This window comes from Moschus berezovskii, chromosome 14, assembly GCF_049115385.1.
Source record: "Moschus berezovskii isolate FMDL1 chromosome 14, NW_MosBer_1.0, whole genome shotgun sequence".
Classification (NCBI taxonomy): Eukaryota; Metazoa; Chordata; class Mammalia; order Artiodactyla; family Moschidae; genus Moschus; species Moschus berezovskii.
In genome coordinates this window covers 29,176,798-29,195,221 of record NC_142473.1, presented here as the reverse complement: position 1 = coordinate 29,195,221, position 18,424 = coordinate 29,176,798, and the positions used below count along the sequence as shown (strand labels likewise).

The 18,424-nt window shown below is 39.5% G+C and overlaps 1 protein-coding gene across 1 annotated transcript in view; it reads right to left on the bottom strand.

Annotated features, from left to right (window-relative positions):
- Positions 1 to 17,270: 17,270 nt before the first annotated feature.
- LOC129554354 (NXPE family member 2-like) overlaps positions 17,271 to 18,424 on the bottom strand; it is a 39,056-nt gene continuing 37,902 nt past the window's right edge. Inside the window, exon 6 of the mRNA XM_088842945.1 lies at positions 17,271 to 18,102. Coding sequence (XP_088699071.1) covers positions 17,567 to 18,102 — 536 coding nt within the window. The 3' untranslated portion in view covers positions 17,271 to 17,566. The remainder of the gene's footprint in view (positions 18,103 to 18,424) is intronic.

Here is an 18,424-nt window from a genome sequence, read left to right as displayed (position 1 = left end):
TCACACTTCTCAGGACTGGGCAGTGGTTGCAGGAGTTAACTCCTACCATCTAGCAAGATCTGACTGTGTGCATTGCTCCCCAATTTTGTGTTCAGTAACATCATTGTTACAGCTTGAAATCAGCTGTGAAGGGGAGTTTTACACGACAGAAATTATCAGATGCTACAAATCGGGGCTTTTTTGTTCCAATTGCTGGTTGTTGAACACTTACCCGAACACAAATGGGGCTGGGTGAACCGAAGACAGGTGCATGAACTCGGTCAGAAACAACTCTTAGTTGGTCTTCACGATGCAGCCAGAAAGGGTCCAATTAAGAGGAGAGCCAGACAGGAAGTTACTAGGTACATGAGTCTAAAAGGACTCTAAGCCAAATATCAGCAATTTTTTCTGTAAAAGGCCAGATGGTAACTATCTCAGGTTTGCTGGTCACATCTTCTTCTTTGTTTTATTTTTACAAACCTAAAAAGGTGAAAGCCATACTTAGGCCCCACCCCCCAGGCTGTATAAAGGCAGGCTGTAGTCTGGGTTTGGCTGGTAGCCATTCATTTGTTGACTCCTAAACTAGCAGCAGATCTGCAGAAAGGCAGAACCTATTTATTTATTTCCATTCTCCTTAGAGAAAGTGCTCTTTGCAAGTGGAATGAATACTTTCACCAACTGCTTCAAGTATGGAATACTGAAACACCACCTGCCTCCTCCCTACAGTGTATAACCACGTGACAATGGCCTGATACCAAATAACTTTCTGAGTAGGGGAGGTCTTTTCAATCACAGAGCTCTCATTTGGCTTAGTGGGATATGCAGCTTGGGGATCAGAGCTGAATTACTCAAGACAATATAAGCAGCACTGATCATTCACTGCTTTGCCCTTGGCTTGCATTTCAATATATGCTGGCCAAATCCTTAAAAAGAGTCACACACTTATTTCTCTGCCCAGATCATACTTTGCAGGAAGGACATAATATGCAATACATCCAAGACCCAGATAATGGAGACAGAGATGAGTAGAAGAGACGAGAAACATACCCACGTGTATTTCAGAGCATTTTTATTTCATCCTTCTTCATGCCTCCCCTATTCCTAGGGTAACTTCTATGCCATAAATGGAGTGACTTTCCTTGAGCACTGGAATTCCTTTTTTCATGAAGTAGCATAGAAGTGGAGATGTAGACACTGCGCTTTATTGGATCCAGAGCAGGTGAGGATCGAGACAAACTGCCAGGTAATCAGGTCCCATGAAGGCTGCTTTTCCTTGTCCTACCTGCTGATGAAACTTCCACAAGGTTTATGAGTTACCTGTCTTGGGAGCTGCTTCCCACAGTATCCTGTGGTAAGGACTCAGCCATGTGATAGGATTAGATGAAAACTGAGGAGGGATATAAACAGGGCAAATGGACAAGTGTAGGCTGCTTGACCTCAGGAAATAGAGTAGAAAGAGAACACTGTAGAATATGATTCCTAAACTGATCTTATTGCAAGATGCCAGGATGGGTATGTTAGAGTTACACTGGAAGACCATTGAAAATAGAGATTTCTGAGCATCACACAGGAAAGGTCTTATTTGGCTGGCCAGAAGTTGGACGTGTCAATCAACGTCTTTTATAACCTTCAGAGGTAGTTGTGGTACCCAGGCTCTTGGAGGCGCTGACTTTGAAAATGCTCTTGCAGACACAGAGAATGGACTTGTGGAAACAGCAGGGGAAGGAGAAGGTGGGACAAACTGAGAGTAGCATGGAAACATATACCTTACCATATGTAAAATATATAGTCAGTGGGAATTTGCCGTATGATTCAGGGAGTTCAAACTAATTGGTATTGTTCAGTTGCCCAGTCGTGTCCGACTCTTTAAAACCCCATAGACTATAGCATGTCAGGCTTCCCTGTCCTTCACTATCTCTCAGAGTTTGCTCAAACTCGTGTCCATTGAGTCGGTGACACCATCCAACCATCTCATCCTCTGTTGTCTGTTTCTCCTGTTGTCCTCAATCTTTCCCAGCATCAGTATCTTTTCTAATGAGTCAGCTCTTTGCATCAGGTGGCCAAAGTATTGGAGCTTCAGTTTCAGCATCAGTTCTTCCAATAAATATTCAGGGTTGATTTCCTTTAGGACTGACTGGTTTGATGTCCTTGCAGCCCAAGGTACTCTCAAGAGTCTTGTCCAGCACCACAATTTGAAAGCATCAGTTCTTGGGCACTCAGCGTTCTTATGGTCCAACTCTCATATCCGCACATGACTAATGAAAAAAAAACAAAACATAGCTATGACAGTACAGACCTTTGTTGGCAAAGTGATGTCTCTGCTTTTCAATATGCTGTCTAGGTTTGTGGCTTCCCTGGTGGCTCAGAGGTTAAAATGTCTGCCCGCAATGTGGGAGACCTGGGTTCACTCCCTGGGTCAGGAAGATCCCCCCTGGAGAAGGAAATGGCAACCCACTTCAGTATTCTTGCCTGGAGAATCCCATGGAGGGAGGAGCCTGGTGGGCTACAGTCCACGGGGTCTCAAAGAGTTGGACATGACTGAGCGACTTCACTTCACTTCACTAGGTTTGTTATAGCTTTTCTTCCAAGGAGCAAGCATCTTTTAATTGCAAGGCTACAGTCACTGTCCACAATAATTTTGGAGCATAAGAAAATAAAATCTGTCACTGTTTTCTTTTTTTCCCCATCTATTTGAAGTGAAGTGAAAGGATCAGATGCCATGATCTTAGATTTTTTAATGTTGAGTTTTAAGCCAGCTTTGTCACTCCTCTCTTTCACTTTCATCAAGAGGCTCTTTAGTACCTCGTCACTTTCTGCCATTAGGGTGGTGTCATCTGCATATGTGAGGTTATTGATATTTCTCCCAGCAACTTGATTCCAGCTTGAACTTCATCCAGCCTGGCATTTTGCACGATGTACTCTGCATAGAAGTTAAATAAGCAGGGTGATGATATACAGCCTTGATGTACTCCTTTCCCAGTTTGGAACCAGTTCATTGCTCCATGTTTGGTTCTAACTGTTGCTTCTTGACCTGCATACAGAAGGTCTGGTATTCCCATCTCTTTAAGAATTTTCCACAGTTTGTTGTGATCCACACATTCAAAGGCTTTAGCATACTCAATGAACCAGAAGTAGATGTCTTTTCTGGAATTCTCTTGCTTTTTTTTATCATCCAACAGATGTTGGAAATTTGATCTCTGGTTCCTCTGCCTCTTCTTGCTCCAACTTGACATCTGAAAGTTCTTGGTTCGCATACTGTTGAAGTCTAGCTTAAATACTTTTGAATACTACCCTGGTAGCATGTGAAATGAGTGCAATTGTACAGTAGTTTGAACATTCTTTGGCATTGCTCTTATTTGGGACTGGAATGGAAACTGACATTTTCCAGTCCTGTGGCCTGGAATATGAGTACTCTGTGACAGCCTAGGGGAATGGGATGGGGTTGGAGGTGGGCAGGTGGTTTAAGAGGGAGAGGATATATGTATCCCTGTGACTGATTCATGTTGATGTGTGGCAGAAGCGAACACAATACTGTAAAGCAATCATCCTCCATTAAAAATAAGTAAATTTTGTTTTGTTTTTGTTTCATTTTAATTGGAGGCCAATTACTTTACAATATTGTATTGGTTTTGCCATACAGTGACATGAATCTGCCCCTGGTGTACATGTGTTCCCCATCTGAACCCCCCTCCCACCTCCCTCCCCATCCCATCACTCTGGGTCATCCCAGTGCACCAGCGCCGAGCACCCTGTATCATGCATCGAACCTGGAATGGCGATTCATTTCCCATATGATAATATACATGTTTCAATGCCATTCTCCCAAATCATCCCACCCTCACCCTCTCCCACGGAGTCCAAAGACTGTTGTATACATGTGTCTATTTTGCTGTCTCGTATACGTCAAGGCTGTATATTGTCACCTTGCTTATTTAACTTATATGCAGAGTACATCATGAGGAACGCTGGGCTGGAAGAAGCACAAGCTGGAATCAAGATTGCCAGGAGAAATAGCAATAACCTCAGATATGCAGATGACATTACCTTTATGGCAAAAAGTGAAGAAGAACTCAAAAGCCTCTTGATGAAAGTGAAAGAGGAGAGTGAAAAGGTTGGCTTGAAGCTCAACATTCAGAAAACAAAGATCATGGCATCTGGTCCCATCACTTCATGGGAAATAGATGGAAAAACAGTGGAAACAGTGTCAGACTTTATTTCTGGGGGCTCCAAAATCACTGCAGATGCTGATTGCAGCCATGAAATTAAAAGACGCTTACTCCTTGGAAGGAAAGTTATGACCAACCTAGATAGTATATTAAAAAGCAGAGACATTACTTTGCCAACAAAGGTCTGTCTAGTCAAGGCTATGGTTTTTCCCATGGTCATATATGGATGTGAGAGTTGGACTGTGAAGAAATCTGATTGCCGAAGAATTGATGCTTTTGAACTGTGGTGATGGAGAAGAATCTTGAGAGTCCCTTGGACTGCAAGGAGATCCAACCAGTCCATTCTAAAGGAGATCAATCCTGGGTGTTCATTGGAAGGACTGATGCTAAAGCTGAAACTGCAATACTTTGGCCACCTCATGCGACGAGTTGACTCACTGGAAAAGACTCTGATGCTGGGAAAGGTTGGGGGTGGGAGGAGAAGGGGATGACAGAGAATGAGATGGCTGGATGGCATCACCGACTCTGTGGATATGAGTTTGAGTGAACTCCGGGAGTTGGTGATGGACAGGGAGGCCTGGCGTGCTGTGATTCCTGGGGTCGCGGAGAGTCGGTCACAACTAAGCGACTGAACTGAACTGAACTGAACTGATACAGGGTTATCATTACCATCTTTCTAAATTCCATATATATGCATTAGTATACTGTATTGGTGTTTTCTTTCTGGCTTACTTCACTCTGTATAATAGGCTCCAGTTTCATCCACCTCATTAGAACTGGTTCAAATGTATTCTTTTTAATTGCTAAGTAATACTCCATTGTGTATATGTACCACAGCTTTCTTATCCATTCGTCTGCAGATGGACATCTAGGTTGCTTCCATGTCCTGGCTATTATAAACAGTGCTGCGATGAACATTGGAGTACATGTGTCTCTTTCAATTCTGGTTTCCTCGGTGTATATGTCCAGGAGTGGGACTGCTGAATCGTATGGCAGTTCTATTTCCAGTTTTTCAAGGAATCTCCACACTGTTCTCCATAGTAGTTGTACTAGTTTGCATTCCTACCAACAGTGTAAGAGTGTTCCCTTTTCTCCACACCCTCTCCAGCATTTATTGCTTGTAGACTTTTGGATAGCAGCCATTCTGACTGGCATGAAATGGTACCTCACTGTGGTATTGATTTGCATTTCTCTGATTATGAGTGATGTTGAGCATCTTTTCATGTGTTCGTTAGCCATCTGTATGTCTTCTTTGGAGAAATATCTGTTTAGTTCTTTGGCCCATTTTTTACTGGGTCATTTATTTTTCTGGGATTGAGCTGCAGGAGTTGCTTGTATATTTTTGAGATTAATTCTTTGTCAGTTGCTTCATTTGCTATTATTTCCTCCCATTCTGAAGGCTGTCTTTTCACTTTGCTTATAGTTTCCTTTGCTGTGCAGAAGATTTTAATTTTAATTTTAATTATGTCCCACTTGTTTATTTTTGCTTTTATTTCCAATATTCTGGGAGGTGGGTCATGGAGGATCCTGCTATGATTTATGTCGGAGAGTGTTTTGCCTATGTGCTCCTCCAGGAGTTTTATGGTTTCTGGTCTTCTGTTTAGATTTTTAATCCATTTTGAGTTATTTTTGTGTATGGTGTTAGGGAGTGTTCTAGTTTCATTCTTTTGCAAGTGGTTAACCAGTTTTCCCAGCACCACTTGTTAAAGATTGTCTTTTCTCCATTGAATATTCTTGCCTCCTTTGTCAAAGATAAGGTGTCCATAGGTGCGTGGATTTATCTCTGGGCTTTCTATTTTGTTCCATTGATCTATATTTCTGTCTTTATGCCAGTACCACACTGTCTTGATGACTGTGGCTTTGTAGTAGAGCCTGAAGTCTGGCAGGTTGATTTCTCCAGTTCCATTCTTCTTTCTCAAATTTGCTTTGGCTATGTGAGGATTTTTGTATTTCCAAACAAATTGTGAAATTATTTGTTCTAGCTTTGTGAAAAATACCATTGGTAGCTTGATAGGGATTGCATTGAATCTATAGATTACTTTGGGTAGTATACTCATTTTCACAATGTTGATTCTTCCAATCCACGAACACGGTATATTTCTCCATCTATTAGTGTCCTCTTTGATTTCTTTCACCAGTGTTTTATAGTTTTCTATATATAGGTCTTTTGTTTCTTTAGGTAGATATATTCCAAAGTATTTTATTCTTTTTGTTGCAATGGTGAATGCAATTGTTTCCTTAATTTCTCTTTCTATTTTCTCATTAATAGTGTATAGGAATGCAAGGGATTTCTATGTGTTGATTTTTAATTTTTTTTTTTTTTAGAAAAGAAAATACCCTTTTAGGAGAAAGCACTAATCTTCAGAGTGTGGCCTACAATAGTTTATCAAGGGGTCAGGAGGTATTTGGGTAGTTCTCAAAGAAAAACAAGTAAATATTTTGTACTTATATTTCATAGAGTTGAAATGAAATGTATTCCATCCTACCCCTTCTTAGGTTAGTTTGAGGTTGATTTCTATCATCTGCTAAAAAAAAAAGCCTCATCTAATACAGAGGACTAAAGCTAACAAAGATTTTATGTAATTGTCAGAGAAAGCACAGTAACCTCTGTGGTAAAGCAATCTACTTTTTTTTTCAGAGTAGGAACAAAATATTTCCTTCTAGTACAAACTTGATGAATTCTATCAGTAAAGTCAAAAGAAAGATTAGAATTACTAAGGTATCATTCAGCATTGCACTCCTGATAATGAAAAAAGGTACATGTCAAACCACAAAGCCAACCACAAGTTAATGACAAATATGGTTACTGTTAAATCAGAAGGAACTGTCGGTAAAATTCCTTTATCAAGTGATACTGTTGTGCAAACACAATGTCAATAACATAGAATGGGAATTGAAAGGTGTGTGCTAGACTACATCTTGCTTTACAGTAGGTTGAAGTGATTGATATGTAGGGTATAAATAAGCTCTTGGCATCTGCGCAGCATTTATAAGAAGCTGAAGCACTTGATTTTTTGCTTCTGGTTGTCATTGAAAACTCATACTGTAGAGGAAGAATTTTCACATAAGTTACTTTGTGTGCTATGGTGTAGAATGTAAAGGAGCATTGGGATTACTCCCATTAGGACAGCAGCTATGTGTGCAGCAAGACTTATACCTGACGCCAGTTCACATGCTGCTTACTAACAGAATAGTTAGGGTTTTTTAAAAAAAAACAACATATGCCTCCTAATGTTGACTCATTATGAAAGAAAATTAAGGATTCAAGACACTAACAGCTGCTGTGCAACTGAGGCTATTTCATTTTAACATGTTGAGCAAAGAAATGAACTGCTTTGGATTTCAACACTGATGTTTATTTGCTATAATATGGAAAGAACACACATCATGTGAAAAACACATTATATTAAATTTACCACCTTAACTATTTTTAATGCTCATTTCAGTAGCGTTAAGTATACTCACATTGCTCTCCAACAGGTCTCTAGAACTTTTGTCTTGCAACATCAAAACTTTACACCCACTAAATACTTGTTCCCCTCCCCCCACATTGATCACCACGTTTGTACTTCTTGTTTCTATGATTTTAACTACTTTAAATACTTCATATTAGTGGAATCATAACACTGTCCTTTTGTGACTGACTTATTTTGCTTAGCATAATTTCCTTGAGGTTCATCCATGTTATAACATGTGACAGGATTTCCTTTTTCCCCTAAGACTTCCATTATTTTCCATTACATGTATATACCAAATTTTCTTCATTCATTCATTCATTTTTCAGTGGGCATTTGGGTTGTTTCCATATCTTGGTTATTGTGAATCATGCTGCAATGAACATGGAAGTGCACATAACTCTTTGAGATCCTGATTTTATTTCTTCTGAATATACCGAGAAGCAGAATCAGTGGGTTATGTGGTAATTCTATTTTTAACTTTTTGAGTAACCTCAATACTTTTTTCCACAATAACTGCACCATTTTACATTCCAACTAACAGTGCACAAGAGTTCCAACTTCTCTGCATCCTTACCAACATTATTTTGATTGTAGCCCTTCTGATAGGCATGAAGTGATGTCTTATTTTGGTTTTGATTTACTTTTCCCTCTGTCTATGGGGTCACACAGAGTCGGACACGACTAAAGTGACTTAGCAGCAGCAGCAGCAGCAACGATCAGTTACTTTGCCAATAAAGGTCCGTCTAGTCAAGGCTATGGTTTTTCCAGTGGTCATGTATGGATGTGAGAGTTGGACTGTGAAGAAAGCTGATCGCCGAAGAATTTATGCTTTTGAATTGTGGTGTTGGAGAGGACTCTTGAGAGTCCCTTGTACTGCAAGGAGATCCAATCAGTCCATCCTAAAGGGAACCAGTCCTGGGTGTTCACTGGAAGGACTGATGCTAAAGCTGAAACTCCAATACTTTGGCCACCTCATGCGAAAAGTTGACTCACTGGAAAAGACTCTGATGCTGGGAGGGATTGGGAGCAGGAGGAGAAGGGGACAACAGAGAATGGGATGGCTGGATGGCATCACCGACTTGATGGACATGAGTTTGAGTGAACTCCGGGAGTTGGTGATGGACAGAGAGGACTGGCGTGCTGTGATTCATGGGGTCGCAAAGAGTCGGACATGACTGAGCGACTGAACTGAACTGAACTGAATGATCAGTGATGATGAACATATTTTCATGTGCTTGTTGGCCGTTTCTATACATTCTTTGGAGAAAATCTAATTGATTCCTTTGTTCAGTTTTTTCCTCTGTTGCATGTCACTAGCCTGGTGACTGACTATGCCACGACCAGTGAATAAGGTCAGCAGTTACTCTTCAAGGACTCTAGCACACTAATTCAATAGCTGATATCCAGGTAGCTCAGATGGTAAAGAATCTACCTGCAATGCAGGAGACCTGGACTTGATCCGTGGGTCAGGAAAATCCCCTGGAGAAGGGAACAGCCACCCACTCCAGCATTCTTGCCTTGAGAATTCCACTAGAATTGACTCTAACCTCAATCCTTTGCCCATTTTTCAATCAGGTTGTTGTGTTATTGTTGTTGAGTTGTAGCTCTTCCTTATATATTGTGGATATTAAGCTTTACCAGATGTACAATCCACAATTATTTTATCCCGTTCTGTAGACTGTTTTTCATGCATTTTTTCCTTTGACATGCATAAGTTTTTGAGTTCATGGTATAGTCCCATTTGTGTTTATTTTGTTACTTGTGCTTTTGGTGTGATATCAAAGAAATCGTTGACAAATCTAATGTCTTAAAGACTTTCCCCTATGTTTTATTCTAGAAGTTTAGTAGTTTTAGGTCTTTTGTTTAGGTATTTAATAAATTTTGAGTGAATTTTTATATACAGTATAAGGTAAGGGTCCAACTTCATTGCATTGTATGTGCATACCCAGTTTTCCTGACATCATTTGTTGAAAAGACTGTTCTTTCCCCATTGATTAGGCTTAGCACCCTTGTTTAAAAAATCATTTGACCATATATGCAAGCAGTTATTTCTATACTTGCTATTCTGTTCCATTGGCCTATATACCTAACTTTATGCCTATACCATATCACATTAATTGGGCTTCCTAGGTGGCTCAGTGATAAAGAATCCACCTGCCAATGCAGGAAATGTAGGAGATGCAGGAAACATGGGTTCAATCCCTGAGTAGCAAAGATCCCCTGGAGAAGGAAATGGCAACACATTCCAGTATTCTTGCCTGGAAAATCCCATGGGCAGAGGAGCCTGGCAGGCGACAGTCCATGGGGTTGCAAAGAGTTGGAGACAACTGCGTGACTAAACAACATGAACACCGCCTTAATTACTGTTACTTTGTAGTATCATTTTCAAATCAGGATGTCTGAGTCTTCCAACTTTGTTCTTCTTCAAGACTGTTTTGGATATTCAGGTTCCCAAGGCTATGGTTTTTCCCGTGGTCATGTATGGATGTGAGAGTTGGACTGTGAAGAAAGCTGATCACTGAAGAATTGATGCTTTTGAACTGTGGTGCTGGAGAAGAATCTTGAGAGTCCCTTGGACTGCAAGGAGATCCAACCAGTCCATTCTAAAGGAGATCAATCCTGGGTTTTCATTGGAAGGGCTGATGCTAAAGCTGAAACTCCAATACTTTGGCCACCTCATGAGACGAGTTGACTCACTGGAAAAGACTCTGATGCTGGGAAAGGTTGGGGGCGGGAGGAGAAGGGGACGACAGAGAATGAGATGGCTGGATGGCATCACCGACTCGATGGACATGAGTTTGAGTGAACTCTGGGAGTTGGTGATGGACAGAGAGGCCTGGTGTGCTGTGATTCATGGGGTCGCAGAGAGTCGGTCACGACTGAGCGACTGAACTGATTGACTGACTGAGAGTTCATATGAGTTTTAGAATTTTTTTTTATTTTCACAAAAAAAAAACCACTGGAATTTTTATAAGCATTGCATTGAATCCATAGATTGCTTTATTTGGTACATATGAACATTCTGATAATATTAAGTCTTCCAGTCTACAAGTATGTGAATGTCTTTCCATTTATTTATGACATCTTTGATTTTAAAAGTATTTTGTATCATTTAGTGTACAAGTCTATAACCTACTTCATTAAGTTAATTCCAAAATATTTTATCCTTTTGGAGGCATAGTAAATAGAACTGCCTTCTTAATTTCCTTTTCAGGTTGGTCATTGTAAGTGTATAAAAATGCAACTAAATTGTTTTTAATCAAAGTACAGTTGATGTAGAATACTGTGTAAGTTTCAGGTGTGCAACGTACTGATTCAGTTATTTTTTCCTGATTATATTCCCTATAGTTTATTACAAGATGTAGAATATAGTTCTCTGTGTTATACAATGAAGTCTTGTTGCCTACCTATTTATGAATAGTGGTTTTTATCTGTTAATCCCACACTCCTAATTTTTCCCTTCTTCCCTTCCTCCCTCTCCCCTTTGGTAACCATAAATTTGTTTTCTGTTTCTGTTTTGTATACAAACTTATTTGTATTATTTTTTAGATTCCATATATAAGTGAAATCACACAGTATTTGTCTTTCTCTGCCAGACTTACTTCACTAAGTATAGTGTTCTCTAGGTTTATTAATGCTATTGAAAATGGCATTATTTCATTCCATTTTACTGCTGAGTAATAGCCCATTGTATATGTACTACATCTTCTTAATACAATTATCTGTTGTTCCCATGTCTTGGTTACTATAAATAATGTGGCTATAAACTTTGGGATGTATGTATTTTTTGAATTAGAAGCTTTTTTTCCTGAGTATATATCTAGGAGTGGGGTTGTCAGATCATATAGTAGGTCTATTTTTAGTTTTTTAAGGAACATCTATACTGTTTTTCATAGTAACTGCACCAATTTTCAGACCTATCAGCAGTGTACAAAAGTTCCCATTTCTCCACACCCACTGCATTTATTATATGTAGATTTCTTTAATAATAGCCATTCTGACCATTGTGAGGTGATACCTCATTGTGTTTTATATTTTAAAATGCAACTGATTTTTAAACATTGATTTTGTTTTCTGAAAATTTGCTGAATTTATTGGCTCAAACAGGTGTATTTGGAACATCCTTAGGATTTTCTAAATATAAGATCATGTCATCTGGAAACAAATAATTTTATTTCTTCTTTTTCAATTTCCATGCCTTTTATTTTTCTTATCTAATTGCTTTGGCTAGAATATCCAGTACAATTTTGAATCTTGGCATTGTTCCTGATTCTAGAAGCTAGGTTTTTAGTCTTTCTATGTTGAATAAAATGTTAGCTGTGGGCTTTTCAAATGGAAGTAAATATTGTACTGTCAGCACAATGCCACTAGCCACATGTGGTCACTGAACACAATATGTGATTAGTGCAACCAAGTAAATGATTTTTAATTTAATTTTAATTTAAACAGTGACATGTGACTAACAGCTATAATACTTATAGTGCAACTTTAGAACAAGTGAACAGACCCTTATAATCAATGCTGATTAGTCACATTTAAATTAGAGCATTGACTTTGTTGAAGTGAGAGATGGAGTAGAATACATGTTGTAGAATTACACAGACACAGTTCAGTGCAATCAGAGAAGAGTAATCATAATAAAAGTGGAAACTCTATCGTCCCAGAATTAGGTTAAAGGGACTTAAGATAACTTTGGTAGGACAGTGATAACTCGTATAAGTATTTAAGAGTGCAATGATTGGAAGAACAAATAGATTTATTTTGAAAGATTTCTATGTGAAAATTTAAAACCAAAAGACTTCTAATATGTGCTCTCTTATTTAGAGAAACCTGATCCTAGACTGTATGGATTGACATTCATATTGATGTTACAGCACTATAATTTCACATCCTCTCCCTAAGAAACATAGTCCAAAAAAGAAATCACCCTGGAGTAACAACATTTCCACTCTTGTAACCTCAAGTGGTCTTCACAGAACCTTTCAATTCCAGTTTCTTCGGCATTACTGATTGGGGCATAGACTTGGATTACTGTGATATTGAATGGTTTGCCTTGGAAACGAACAGAGATCATTCTGTCATTTTTGAGATTGCACCCAAGTACTGCATTTCATACTCTTTTGTTGACTTTGAGGGCTACTCCATTTATTCTAAGGGATTCTTGCCCACAGGAGTAGATGAAATGGTCATGTGAATTAAATTCACTCATTCCAGTCCATTTTAGTTCACTGATTCCTAAAATGTCAGTGTTCACTCTTGTCATCTTCTGTTTGACTACTTTCAATTTACCCTGATTCATGGACCTAACATTCCACGTTCCTAGCCATTATTGCTCTTTACAGCATTGGACTTTACTTCCATCACCTGTCACATTCACACCTGAGGGTTGTTTTTGCTTTGGCTCCATCTCTTCATTCCTTCTGGACTTATTTCTCCAATCTTTTCCAGTAGCATATTGGGCACCTACCAGCCTGAGGAGTTCATCTTTCAGTGTCCTATCTTTGTGATTTTTCATACTGTTCATGGCGTTCACAAGGCAAAACAACTGAAGTGTTTTGCCATTCCCCTTTCCAGTGAACCACGTTTTGTCAGAACTCTTCACCATGACCTGTCCATCTTGAGTGGCCCTACATGGCATGGCTCATGGTTTCATTGAGCTAGACAAGGCTGTGGTCCATGTGATCAGTTTGGTTAGTTTTCTATGATTGTGGTTTTCAGTCTTTCTGCCCTCTGAAGGAGAAGGATAAGAGGCTTATGGAAGCTTCCTGATGGGAGAGACTGACTGTGGGGGAAACTGGGTCTTGTTCTGATGGGCGGGGCCATGCTGAGTAACTCTTTAATCCAATTTTCTGTTGATGGGCAGAGCTGTGTTCCCTCCCTTCTGTTTGATCTGAGACCAGACTACGGTGGAGATAATGAAGATAATGGCGACCTCCTGCAAAAGGTCCCATGCATGCCCTGCCATACTCAGTGCCCTCAACCCTGCAGCAGGCCACCACCAGTCCATGCGTCTGCTGGAGACTCACGGGCAGGTCTGGGCCAGTCTCCTGCGGGGTCACTGCTCCTTTCCCCTTGGTCCTGGTGCACACAAGGTTTTGTTTGTGCCCTGCAAGAGTCTGTTTCCCCAGTTCTGTGTAAGTTCTATAATCAAATCCCACTGGCCTCCAAAGTCAAAAGCCCTGGGGGTTCTCAGTCCCTTTGCCAGATCCCAAGTTTGGGAAATCTGTTGTGGGTCCTAGAACTTTCTTAACAGTGCAATTATTTCTTTGGTATAATTGTTCTGCAGTTTTTGGGTCATCTGCCCTGTGGCTCTGTGGTGGGGTTAATGGCGATCTCCAAGAGGGCTTATGCCATAGGCTGTGTGACCAGGTAGATGCACCCCGAGCCCCTGTCCCTACAGTAGGCCACTACTGACCCCACAGGAGACACAAACACAGGTCTGGCTCAGTCTTCAGTGAATGATGTCCTTTTCATCATAGGGGAATGGAATGCAAAAGTAGGAAGTCAAGAGATACCTGGAGTAACAGGCAAATTTGGCCTTGGAGTACAAAATGAATCAGGGCAAAGGCTAACAGAGTTTTGCCAAGAGAGAAAACACTGGTCATAAAAATACCCTCTTCCAACAACACAAGAGAAGACCCTACACATGGACATCACCAGATGGTCAACACCAAAATCAGATTGATTATATTCTTTGCAGCCAAAGATGGAGTTCTATACAGTCAGCAAAAACAAGACCAGGAGCTGAATGTGGATCAGATCATGAACTCCTTATTGCCAAATTCAGACTTAAATTGAAGAAGATAGGGAAAACCACTAGGCGATTCAGGTATGACCTAAACTAAATTCCTTGTGATTATACAGTGGAAGTGACAAATAGACTCAAGGGATTAGATCTGATAGACAGAGTGCCTGAAGAACTATGGACAGAGATTCATGACATTGTACAAGAGGCAGGATCAAGATCATCCCCAAGAAAAAGAAATGCAAAAAGGCAAAATGGTTGTCTGACAAGGCCTTACAAATAGCTGAGAAAAGAAGAGATGCTAAAGGCAAAGGAGAAAAGGAAAGATATACCCATTTGAATGCAGGGTTCCAAAGAATAGCAAGGGGAGATAAGAAAGCTTTCCTCAGAGATCAATGAAATAAATAGAGTATAATAATAGAATGGGAAAGACTAGAGATCTCTTCAATAAAATTAGAGATTAAAGGGAACATTTCTTGCAAAGATGGGCACAATAAAGGACAGAAATGGCATGGACCTAACAGAAGCAGAAGATATTAAGAAGAGGTGGCAAGAATATACAGAAGAACTATACAAAAAAGATCTTCACAACCCAGATAATCACAATGGTGTGATCACCAACCTAGAGCCAGACATCCTGCAATGCGAAGTCAAGTGGGCCTTAGGAAGCATCACTATGAACAAAGCTAGTGGAGGTAATAGAATTCCAGTTGAGCTATTTCAAATCCTGAAAGATGATGCTGTGAAAGTGCTACACACAATTTGCCAGCAAGTCTGGAAAACTCAGCAGTGGCCATGGGACTGGAAAAGTTAGTTTTCACTCCAATCCCAAAGAAAGACAATGCCAAAGAATGTTAAAACTACCACACGATTACATTCATTTCACACTCTCGCAAAGTAATGCTCAAAATTCTCCAAGCCAGGCTTCAACAGTATGTGATCCAAGAACTTCCAGATGTTCAAGCTGGATTTAGAAAAGGCAGGGGAACCAGAGATCAAATTGCCAACATCTGTTGGATCATCAAAAAAGCAAGAGAGTTCCAGAAAAACATCTACTTCTGTTTTGTTGATTACACCAAAGGCTTTGACTGTGTGACAACAAACTGTTTGTCACAGTTTGTGACAACAAACTGTTTGTCACAGTTTGTGACAACAAACTGTGGAAAATTCTTAAAGAGATGGGGGTACCAAACCATCTTACCTGCTGCCTGAGAAATCTGTATGCAGGTCAAGAAGCAACAGTTAGAACTGGACATGGAAAAACAGACTGGTTCCAAATCAGGAAAGGAGTATGTCAAGGCTGTATATTGTCAATCTGCTTATTTAACTTCCATGCAGAGTACATCATGTGGAATGCAAGGCTGGATGAAGTTCAAGCTAGAATCAAGATTGCTGGGAGAAATATCAATAACCTCAGATATGCAGATGACACCACCCTTATGGCAGAAAGTGTAGAGGAACTAAATAGCCTCTTGATGAAAGTGAGAGAGGAGAGAGAAAAAGTTGGCTTAAAATTCTACATTAAAATACTAAGATCATGGCATCCGGTCCCATCACTCCATGACAAGTAGATGGAGAAAGAATAGAAACAGTGACAGACTATTCTCTTGGGCCCCAAAATCACTGCAGATGTTGACTGCAGCCATGAAATTAAAAGGTGCTTTCTCCTTGGAAGAAAAGCTATGACCAACCTAGACAGCATATTAAAAGCAGAGACATTACTTTGCTAACAAAGGTCCGTCTAGCTATGATTTTCCCAGTAGTCATATATGGATGTGAGAGCTGGACCATAAAGAAAGCTGAGTGCCGAAGAATTGATGGTTTTGAATAGTGGTGTTGGAGAAGACTCTTGAGAGTCCCTTGGATTGCAGCAAGATCCAACCAGTCCATCCTAAAGAAAATCAGTCCTGAATATTCATTGGAAGGACTGATGCTGAAGCTGAAACTCCAATACTTTGGCCACCTGATGCAAAGCACTGATGACTTATTGGAAAAGAACCTGATGCTGGGAAAGACTGAAGGTGCGAGGAGAAGGGGATAACAGAGGATGAGATGGTCAGATGGCATCACCGACTCTATGGACAGGAGTTTGAGTAAACTCCGGGAGTTGGTGATAGACAGGGAGGCCTGGAGTACTGCAGTCCATGTGGTCGCAAACAGTCGGACACGACTGAGTGACTGAAATGACTGAACCTCAAGTATATTAATAGAAAGGGGGGATGCTCTTATTTTGAGAGGACAATCTAGAGAAAAGCTTATAAAGTCATTTGAAGTCATCTCAAGGAGATCTCCTCTCATACTTTTAGGATCAGCAAGAACCAGGTTTGTAGGGTCTATACATTGACATAATAATATTAGCTGGTTTCTCTCAATGAGTTTGCAGGTTTGGACTGTGATTTCTGATTCTAACTGAAAGCTAGAGAACAACTGGCTAACAAATTTCAAAAATTATCTTAAGCACAAAGATTGCTATTACGATTCCACTAGGTTTTCTTCTATATTTCACATTTCTCTAAACTTTTCTAAACTTTAATCATTTAGACTGCTCATTTCCAGGCCTTATATTTCCTAAAATTAAACTATGAATGATGACCTTTTGCTGTTCTGTCATCACACTCAGCAGTAGAAACAAACCTTTCAATTTGGTTTTCTCTTCGTAGCATTATTATTCACAATATCCAAAAGATGGAAACAACCCAAATATCCCCATCAACAGATGCCTGGAAAGACAAAATGTGTATATACGTAATACAATGGGATTTTTCATCTGCAAAAATGGAAAGAAATTCTGACACATGCTACAACATGGATGAAACTCAAAAGACATTATACTAAATGAAATAAGCCAGTACAATTCCACTTATATGAGCTACCTAGAATGGTTTAATTCATAGAGACAGAAAGTAGAATGGCAGTTATCTGAGGGTAAGAGCAGTTGAGGAATTATTAATCAATGGATACAAAGTTTCTGTTTGGGATGATAAAAAATATCTGGGGATTATGACGGTGGTTGCACAATATTGTGAGTGTAATTAATGCCACTGAATTGTACACGTAAAATGGTTTAAAGTGGTAAATTTTATGTTTATTTTAACAGTAACTTTTCAATTTTGTTTCCTCCTACCTTGGATTGTATTAAACTACCTTTGCACTATAAGTGAGGTCATCTATATAGAATGGCTACCACTGGGTATTTTTGTTGTTGCTGTATTTTTCCTCTAGCAAATGTAGCTTAAGAACATATTAATCTGATTTTCAATCACATAATCAGGTGGATGGACATTATCGGTGCTATCAGCAATAGTCATGTCCCAGGCATCAATAATACCCACATTGAGATCCATGAAAATATCCCTCATGATAAGATTCTGAATATAACCATGAAAATCACTAAACATCTCTGCATTATCAAACATCCCCCTAGTGTTTTCAGTTTTCAGGATCACCTTGGTCTCTGGGCTTCGCAAGAATAGTCGTTCAATGGCCTTTTGAACATTGATGGCCCTACGGATAAAAATTTTTATGGGGAAGGGTCTCAAGTGCTGACCAAGAGTGATAACAATGGCGGTGTCCTTGTCTCCTGCTATCCGGTCAATTTCCCGTGGGATATAATTATCATCCTTTACCGAGAACAGATTTTGGGTAATAAATGGATGACCATGCTTTTTCCACTGAATCAAAATATGTCTTTCAGCATCCAGAAGCACATGTGTTTTAAAGGGCCCAACTCCATGAAGATCAAAATATTTTAAGGCTGATGGGGAAAAAAAAAATCAATAACTCTTTTAACAAAAGGAAAATAATGATATAATTTTTAGATGCACATATTTATAAAATTCTGACCAAGATCACTTCTAACTATAGAAACATTGCTGCTTATGGAAAGAAAAGAACTTTACCAAATGCATTAAAATCTTAACAAAATTGTGAAATTATTGCCAGCATAGAGAAAAAGGAAGAAATGTTGATATTTGAGAATGAAAAGATAAAATTTAACTTTTTATTAGAAGCCCAAATCCAAATGTTTGACACATTTTAAAAAATAATTAACATTAGAAAAGGAAAATGAAGACTTC